This window comes from Neltuma alba, unplaced genomic scaffold (assembly GCF_004799145.2).
Source record: "Neltuma alba isolate B1F8T4 unplaced genomic scaffold, ASM479914v2 tig00011345_pilon, whole genome shotgun sequence".
In the NCBI taxonomy this organism is placed as follows: Eukaryota; Viridiplantae; Streptophyta; class Magnoliopsida; order Fabales; family Fabaceae; genus Neltuma; species Neltuma alba.
Genome location: NW_021636046.1, coordinates 29,686 through 40,004, shown reverse-complemented (window position 1 = coordinate 40,004; position 10,319 = coordinate 29,686). Strand labels below are relative to the sequence as shown.

The window sequence follows — 10,319 nt, the reverse complement described above, 5'->3', positions numbered from 1 at the left end:
TTAATTAATTTGAGAGCTTACACGACAAGATGATTACATATTTATTATTCTTAACTAATTTTAACTGTTTTTTATTAACGTAATTAAGTTATTCATCTCTTATAATAAGAAACGGAAGAAATAATAATAACAATAATCATCATCATCAGCATCATCACCATCATCATCTAATACAACCACAGGACGTTCATCAATTAAACTGTTACTCAATCTTAACAAAAATAAAAGATTTGAGTTTACCTAAACCCCAACTAGCAGCGACTAAGAAGGAAGAAGAAAGGAGAACGAAGCCCACTCCTTTCCAAGCTACCAAGATACAGAAGGAAAATTAAATCTGATTTAAAATCTTCATATTTTTAAGGGTAATTTTGTAATTTAACTCGTTAAAAATTTTATTAAAAAAAGTAAAATGAAAATCTTCTTTTTATGGAGCCAAAATTCAAAGTGGGTGCCTCACATACTAAACCTCCAATGCCACTCAACCACCAACTTCTCTTGGTTACTAAGTTACAATAAGTTATAAAAAAAATGCTAATTAACTTATAATTAAATTATCAAGGTTATTAAATGTATTATCTTTCTTTTATGTCTTTCTTAAATGAGATTTTTTTCCTCTTTTTTTTTTTTGGAAAAAATGGGCCTTAATTGCTACTTTCAACTATAGCCATTGTTATAAAAATAAAAATAAAAGTATAGCCATTGTTTTTCCTCTTTTTTTTCCTGTTTTCTTCTTCTTTTTTTCCCAATCTTACTTGACCAATTTATTATTATTGTTTATCTTAAAGATTCTCAAATATCTGGGGTTATTTCAATACTAAATGATATTGATTGGAAAAAAAAATTGTTGCATGCAATTTTAGAATATAAATTATAAAATATATTATCTTGCACAAGAATAATCCGAACTTTTAAACCTTTTTCCCCTTTTAAATTCAATTCAAATACATTTAACAAAAAGATAGACAATACATACATATATGCGTGTGTGTATGTTTATGTATATGTATATGTACCTATGGATACAACTAAACCACACAAATCTTACTTACAAGCAGAGAGGCAAAACAGAAGACCTCATTGTCTGGTTCTGGCTGTTCCAACACGGGCACGTCAACCCCATGCTTCAATTCTCAAAGCATTTGGATCATAATAAAGGTGTGAGCGTCACAGTAGTTACCTCTCGCTTCCTCTGCAACATCTTACAATTCAAATCATCCTCCATAGCTCTCGAAAGCATCTCCGACGGCTTTGACGACGGAGGATTACGGCCGCTGCAAGTGACAAAGCTTACATCGATCGTTTCTGGGACGTAGGGCCAAAGACTTTCGAAGAACTTTTACAGAAGCTCACATGTTCTGGGAATTCAGTTGACTGTGTTGTGTATGATTCGTTCATACCCTGGGCTCTTGAAGTAACCAAGAAGTTTGGGATTATGGGAGCTGTGTTTTTCACTCAATCGTGTGCAGTGAACAGTATATATGATCATATTTATCATCGAAACTTGAAGATTCCTGCGACTGATGATGATAAGTCTGAGATTTTACTTCCAGCGTTGCCTCCATTTGCTTCTTGTGACTTGCCGTCTTTCTTATATGTTTTGGGGCCTTATCCAGCTTTCACAGGCATGGTTGTGAATCAGTTCTCTAATATTGAGAAAGCAGATTGGCTGCTTTGTAATTCCTTTTATGAGTTTGAACCACAGGTCGGTAATTGTCAATTTAACTTCTATTATAAGTTAGCAACCCCATTTCCTATTAACAATCGAAAGCTTCCAAAAAATTGTGCAGGAATTCCGTCTTGTTGAGTCGATATTTCTTATTTTATAATTGTCCCATATACAAACTTAAAAGGGATCCCGATTGTCTGCAGTCATACTTCACTGCAGACTGTAAAGTCATTTAAATTTGGTTGAGAAATAGTGTTTGTAATCAACACTCTCTTGCCACATGAGCTAATTCCAAATGACCATACAATAGTATTTTGTCCCTTTCATTTTAAACTTGGATAAGACTGCTGATTGGCAAGCAAAAATCTTAATCATGTTTTTGGCTTTTTGCATATCATACTCGAAAGCTGTTCATGTTACATCTTCTGGCACATCTTAGGTGGCTGATTGGCAGGCAAAAATCTTCCCTCTGAAGACAATAGGTCCAACCACACCATCAATGTTCTTAGACAAAAGACTCAAAGATGACTATGCCTACGGTTTCAGCTTTTACAGGGAAGAAGACGAAGCTTGCACGAAATGGTTAAGCAACAAGCCATCTGGGTCTGTCGTTTATGTCTCATTTGGAAGTTTAGTAGCTCTTGACAGTGATCAAATGGACGAGATAGCTTGGGGTTTGAACGGTAGTGGAAGTTACTTCTTGTGGGTGGTAAGAGAATATGAGAACCCTAAGCTTCCTAAGGACTTCATGGAGATTTCACAGAATAAGGGACTTGTGGTCACATGGTGTCCTCAACTGCAAGTGCTGAATCATAAAGCTGTGGGCTGCTTCGTGACACATTGTGGATGGAACTCAACAGTGGAGAGCTTAGGGGTTCGAATTAATGGTGGCAGTTCCTCAGTGGACAGACCAACCCACAGATGCAAAGTACATAAAGGATGTGTGGAAGGTTGGAGTGAAAGCTGAAGCGGATGAGAAAGGAGTTGTGAGAAGAGAGACAGTGAAGAAATGTATAGAGGAAGTAATGCAGAGTGAAAGAGGGAAAGAGATGAAGAAGAACCCCATGAAATGGAAGAGTCTTGCAGCAAAGGCTTGTGAGGAAGATGGAAGTACTGATAAGAATATTGATGACTTCGTAGCAAGTGTTGCTGCAGCTTCTAGCTACTAAATGCCAATGAGGTTGAAGAAATAGAGCACTATTTTTCTTGAACCATACCCGCTACCTTCACCCAAAAGAAAAAAAAGCATGTTCTATAATTTATTCGTAATTTGTAATTGCATCTATGTTACCCATTTTTTGTTTGCACTTCATATCGATTATGCTCGTTCCAATTGAGAAAGGTGCATATGAGTGTACGTAAGAAGAGGTTTTAGGAAATGCATATGCGAGAGTTCTTTTTGCTACTTCTTCTCAGGTCTGCTGGTAATTTCATTTGTTCAGAAGCATCTGGTTCTCTCTTATTTCACAGTGTACCGTGCTCTCTCTTCTCTTTTGATGTGTTATGTATTTGGTGTGTGTCCAAAACCTTGTCCGTCTCTATGATCTAATTTTGTGTGGGTGTTCAAGTTAGTCAAATCGCACTCCAAGTACGCCCTAAACCTTGCAGTTGCGCGTGCGCTCACACACACATTTAAAGAGCAGATTTCCATCAGAATTATGGGGTATTAACCAAAGGGTTTATTATAAAGAAACCAACAGCTCTATCCTTATTACAAATAACTAATTTAATTATTTTTATTAATATTCATAAATTAGTTATCTATCTCCTAGTTTTAGATTCACAAGTATATACTACGTCGGGTCTTTAATATAACAGCTAATAAACTAATTTGAGTAGAATAAGAAAATTCGTTCAGTTAATTATTTGTAATAAATAGGTGTTATCTTTTCTAAAATATCCTTACTAATCAAATGTATTAGTTGAAACTATTATTTGATGAAACTTTTAATAGGTACAATTACTACAAAGACTATCTTGGAAAGAAAAATAAATAAATATGATAAACAAAATGGATCGATGTCTTATATTTAAGATTAAACTGAAAGTCAAATTAGTTCTTATACTATCTCTGGTCCTTAATATAAGACCCCAGTTCACTGTAGTAGTTGCACATGTTAAAGGTTTCATCAAATAGTAGTTACAGCTAATACGCATAACTAGCAAAGATATTTTAGGAAAGACAACACATATTTATTATAAATAATTAACTTAACAAACTTCCTTAATCTACTCAAATTAATCAACTAACTCTTATATTAAGGAGTAGAGATAATATTAAATACCGGAGGTAGTATGCAAGTCGCAGTGCAATCTTGGTAGCCCTGCAACTTGCAAGCACAATCTGAACTTCCGGAATCAAGGTTTGGTGGGAGGAGTTATATATTCCACGCACCTGATGTGTTGCGACACGAGGCAATATTTATGGAGTCAAAATAATCAATATAATGGTGTTGAAATTTTGGTCTTAATCAGAGAGTTCTAGACGAAAAGAGTGAGAACGACAAGACCAACGAGGAGAACAAGATCAGACAGGACCATATGCCGGTTCAAGTTTCGGAGATTTGGAGAGACAAGACAAACTAAACAAGAGTAAGAATCTATTTGAGATTTTACTATTCAAACTGCCTCTTATGTGCACCATTTATAATTTGTAAACTTATTGTCTGACATGGATTTTGTGTGTCACAACTTTTATGGTCAAAGGATAATCATACTTCTAAGAAAGTACGTTGTGGTGTAGATGCTCCTTATTGGTCTAACTTATAAACATATTGCGTGCGAGCCAATTATTGGTGCAAACATTAGCGTACCATTTTCTTTGTGTCATTAATTTCTACATAAAATGAGAGATATTCTAACATCTTACGATCATGAAACAATGCAATTCACAAACCAGATTAAACTCACGACCTCTCACTTTCACCAAGAGGAGATCATTCACGTCATTCATATCACTAAACTACAAGATGATTCCACGACTTTGTATATACCGTTGGCTCCTTTAATGGAGCACGCCACGCATAAAGTGGGAGAGGCTGATTCTGTCAGTGTCATTTCCTTATACATGGCATTTGCATATCGCTTGCTGCCTTGTTCATTCAATTATAAATTTAAAATGGTCCCTGAATTTATATCCACGCAAACCGTGAATAGCATCAATTGCACTTTTTTACGTGAAGTGAAAAAATGAATTTTGCTATGATAACGAAAAATTTTGAAATGAATCTAACGACTAAAAATATTCATAGTCACAAGAAAATAATGCTTAGGAAAATATGTGCGCGTGGGGATGTATTTATGTTTATGCTGAAAGAGATATTCTGCAATTTGAGAATATAAATCATAAAATAGATTTTCTTGCACAATAATAGTTTGAACTTTCAAACGTTGGAAAAATTTCATTTAAAGATCACTGTGGCCAATTAATATCAGTTAAGCCCCAAAACATTTGAAAACTTCAATCAACCCCCTTAGAGCAAAATAAAATTAAAATTTAAGGATAAAAATATAATACTATCCCTTCTTTTTATTTCTTTAAAAAATAAATATTAATGGTTGTTGGAGCTCTAGGATCTAGAGGTTGGAGGTCTGGGCCGCCGGCGCTCAAGTGGCCGGTACCTAGCCAACCAGGCCATTTAATCATATGATGCAAAGAAATATATATATGCATATAACAAAACAAATGTAAGTGTTTAAATGTAAATGAATAAGTGAAATTCAACAATTTGCAAGTGAAATTCAGTAATTCACAACAAAAATTTGGCGATTTACAAGTAACATAATAGAATTCACAACTCCAAATGCAAGTATTTTTGTGTGAATGAGCAAGTGAAATTCAAAGATTTACAACAAAAATTCATGGACTTCTAACCCAAATTCAGCTATTCACAAGAAATATAAGAGAATTTACAACCCCAAATATAAGTGTTTGAGTGTGAATGAACAAATGAAATTTAGTAATTTATGATAAAAATTCAGCGATTTACAACCTAAATTCAAATATTCACAGAAAACACAAATATTACAAGAATTCACAACCTCAAAAGTTTTGCTAATTAAGGCACCGGAGCTTATATTCAGGGAGGCTTCATTTAAGTTGTGAATTCCATTATACTTCTTAGACACATTGTGCATTAATTTAAATTGTACTTCAAATATCTAAATTTTTTTAACTTGTGAATTTATTCATTATGATCTATTATATATAGAATTATGAGTTAGTTATCAAAGGCTTTGATATATGTGTGTGTGGAGCCAGAAGAAATGAAGATTGTACATGAAGAATCATATTATTCATAATATGTCGTCCACGTAACATTATTTATATTGCAAACCATATTTTAATATCTTATTAGTTGTGAAAAATTATAATATTGTGAACACCCAATTTTATCCAAGTCCCACAAAATTATTAAATGTAAATGAAATTACAGAAAAAGAAAAAAAGAAAAATAAAAGATTAATATCATCCTTGATTCTTTCTTGGAGGCTAAGTTTGAGAAGTCAAAAAAAAATTAAACAAGAATATCCTTCTTGCAATAAATGGCAATAAAATAAAAGATAAGGATTAAAAGCCAATTTAGGAAATATAAGGTGGACACATTAAGGAGGGAAATAAGAAAATCAGAAAATAAAAATAAAAATTTCTCATTTAAGATGATTGGCTCCTCAATTTAGAAACATATTTTGGAGTTATAATAGTAGAAAAATAAAAACGAAAATTAAAATAAAAAAACACAATTTGATGATGATTTGGTGCTTAAATAGGACGTTACATTATGAGTCACAATTAAAAAAAAATAAAAAATAAAAATAAAAATAAAAAATAAAAATAAAAAATCACAATTTGATGATGATTTGGTGCTTAAATAGGAAGTTGCATTATAAGTCATAATTAAGAAAAATTAAAAAACGAAAATAAGAGAAAAATTAGAAAACCCTAGATGGAGCCTATAAATAAGAGAGTAAGGCTTAGAGGAAAGGACTCAGAATTTCCTAGTGAAGAAAGGAGGCAAGGTAGAGAGCTTTTCTATCATTTTATTTTATGACAATGAGTTGGGTTGGGGAAAGAGAGATGAGGCCTAACTAGAGAAAAATCTTTTGCTCATCTTCTTCTTTCTTCTACCCACGAAAAGCATATACCCTTGTAATTATTATCACTACTCCCCTTTCTTAATGGTTTGTTCAAAATATGCCTTTATCTATTTATCACCCATATATACTCACTTTGATATCTACTATCTTCTTTTTTATTTTCATTTTATTTCATTTATTCTATTTTTGGTTCATGTCTTTTTACCAATATGTATATATAGTTTTTATTTGTTGGCTTACTACATAATGTATTCCTTTTTTAGCCAATTGATAAGTAAAGCATCAAGTATGAATTTTCATTCCTATCTATTATGCTTATCTTGAGTTTCATGTTGATTTATTTTTTTAGTGTTCTTTCTTTCTATTTTTGAAAGTACTTCTCTTTGTAAAATCTATACCATGTGATGTTCTTAGAACCTCTACAGGTATCTAGATTTATTGGTAAACCGTGTGAGACTATGAGAGTTTTCACAGGAATACCAATGTGATTGTGCAAATTTTTCTTTTGAAATAAAAAGAAAGAAGATAAGTTTGGCACCATATTTATAAATAAATAATAGAATAGAAAATCTTCTTAAAATATGTATATGTAATCTCAAAATATTTTTTTTAGAGCCGTGTGAGGTTTTTGAAACCCTCATAGGCTCTAACGATTATTCTCCCGTGTGAGGTTATAGGAAACTCTGTATGGAGGATAATCCAAAATTTCTTTCAAAAAAATTTTTTGAATAAAAATACAGAATTTGTTTTCATATATTAAAAAATACAAACCCACCAAAAAACAGTTTTTTTAATTGAATAAATATTTTCTAAAAACTTCCAACCAAATGACACCTATTTTTTACCCCGGAACTATGTGGGCTTTGATCCCTCTAAAAGGTATGTAGGCCCAAAGTTTTTATTTTAAGACAAATCCAACTTTATAAATAATTTTTTTGTTTTTGTAAATAAAATTTTTTTTCTTTGTTTCTACCTTTTTCTTTAGGAGAATTAAAATATAATTAAAAAGGCTATATTAATTTTAAGTAGTTGACTTAGGGTAACTATTCTCTTGAACGAGTGTTATGGGGTGCCTAACACCTTCTCCACATGCAATCGACCCCCAAACCCTATCCAGTTTTCATAGACAATGTTTTTTAGGTTTCCAAAATTATCTTTTTAAAATTTTAGTGTGGCGACTTCTCTTTCTTTTCCTTTTAGGAGATGAGATTTGGGCGTGAAAAATATAATTACATCATAATGTATGTGATGAACACAAAATCAGTAAAAGAGCTAACTTGAGATCATTAGCATTATGAAGAAACGGAAATTAAATACAGGCAATGTGTAATTAATTCTAATACAACGTTACATATTCCTTTTTATTTGACCAAGCCTTAATTAGCAAAACTAAGAAGATGCCAATCTTCACTTAATGTCACTAGAAGCAGTGAAACCTCCTTAAATAGAAGCTCTGGTGCCTTAGTTAGCGAAATTTTTGAGGTTGTGAATTCTCTTATAAGTTTTGTAATATTTATGTTTTCTGTAAATATCTAAATTTGAGTTGTAAAGCGTTGAATTTTTGTTGTAAATTGCTGAATTTCACTTGTTCATTCACACTCAAACACTTACATTTGAGTTTGCGAATTCGTTTATGTTTCTTGTAAATTGCCAAATTTGAATCATAAATCCATGAATTTTTGTTATAAATCTTTGAATTTCATTTGCTCATTCACACATAAAATACTTGTATTTGGAGTTGTGAATTCCATTATGTTACTTTTAAATCGCCAAATTTTTGTTGTAAATTACTGAATTTCACTTGTTCATTTACACTTTGACACTTGCATTTATTTTATATATATATATATATAATTCTTTATATCATGTCATTAAATGGTTTGTTTGGCTTGGTGATCACATTACTTTTGGTATGCCAAGGGTAATTGGTTCAAACCCCTCTTGGCCACCTTTTTTAAAAAAAAAAAAATCCTTCAGCCACCAGAGCTCCAACCTCTATTGCCAGCAACTGGAGCTCCGACCTCTAGCGATGGCTGCCTGGGTGCCAACGGCTGGACCTCTGACCTTCAACCTCTAGCAGTCGAGCACCGGCAACCATTAACATTTATTTTTAAAAAAAATAAAAACAAGGGGTCGTATTGCAAATTTATTTTTAAATTTTAATTTCATTTTGGTGGGGGTTGACTAAAGTTTTCAAATGTTTTGGAAGTTGACTGACATAAATTGGCTATAATAGTCCTTAAATGAAATTTTCCCTTAACCTTTTGTCCGTCTTATATTCCTTCCAAATACAACAAAATGATAGACAACACATAAAAATCCGCGAGTCCCACAAAAGAAAGTTACCTCGAAGTAGCAGTCTTATAAGGACTTGAGCTCTCCAACTCCAGCAGCTAGTAGACTTTAGGTGTTTTTTTCCCTAAGAACTTGATGCTAGACAAAAATGATGCATATACAAATTTTATATACACCCCCTCCTCTTATTTTATTTATAAGGCTAAGAGAAAAAGTTTTTCTTCGCTTTATTTATAAATTACGTCATTAAATTTTTAGTATGAATATATTATTTTTTCATTCATTTATTATAGTGTCTTATTATTCTTTTGGAAAGTATATATAGTAAATAAGGGTAAAATTCTGGTAAAAAAAAAGGAATAAAATTAAAATGTTGTTATATTTTAAGATAGAACCAATATAAGTTAAGAATTCTTTTATTTATGTGGAATATGCTCAAAATGCTTTATAAATAGGACCCGGGAAGGAGTATATATGGATCTAACTAATTAAACCACACAAATATTACTCTCAAGCACTCAAAAAATGGAAGAGAGGCAAAACAGAAGACCTCATTGTCTGGTTTTGGCTTTCCCAACACGAGGGCACATCAACCCATTGCCCTTATGGTAACCAAGCAGTTTGTGTAAATCTAAGAGTAAAATACATTCACCTCCCCTCTATTTTGGGGGGGGGGGGGGGAACCATGTAAGACACTCTTAAACTTGAAATGCATGTTACACTATAACCTCCTTTTTAATCTTAAGATTCACTTTCATCCATTTAGTTAAAACTATAAGAATTTATGAAACTATATAAATTGGTATTTTTAAAGCTAAATTACATAAATTTCCTTGAATTTTGTTATCTCGAGTAAATTAAAAATATAAACAACAGTTTATTTTAAAATAAAACTAAAATCTAAAAAGCGTTTTTACTTTAGAATTTGTTATCCTATGTGCATATAGCTAGCCACTTTATTTTACCAACCCCTTCAAACTGTAAGTTTTATATAAATAAAGATAATCCCCTTAACGTAGGAGACTTGATTTATTTTGTACGAGACTTGATTTATGAATCCTGTCCGCAAACATATTTTCCCTGAAAACTGTTAATTAATTACATCTTTTGAACATATTAGGTGGCTGACTGCCAAACAAAACTCTTCCCTCCAAGACAAAAGGGTCCAACCATACCATCAATGTTCTTAGACAAAAAGACTCAGATGACTAAGCCTATGGTTCATCAGCTTTTACGATGAAGAAGACGAAGCTTGCGTGAA

The 10,319-nt window shown here is 32.2% G+C and overlaps 1 protein-coding gene across 1 annotated transcript; it reads left to right on the top strand.

Moving 5' to 3' along the window:
* The first annotated feature begins 1,210 nt into the window (after nucleotides 1–1,210).
* Nucleotides 1,211–3,061, top strand: LOC114712342 (UDP-glycosyltransferase 74E1-like). The gene is given in 3 exon segments (XM_028896862.1): nucleotides 1,211–1,702; nucleotides 2,106–2,548; nucleotides 2,550–3,061. Coding segments are annotated over 3 exon segments (999 nt in total). The 5' UTR covers nucleotides 1,211–1,432; the 3' UTR covers nucleotides 2,836–3,061.
* Nucleotides 3,062–10,319: the final 7,258 nt, after the last annotated feature.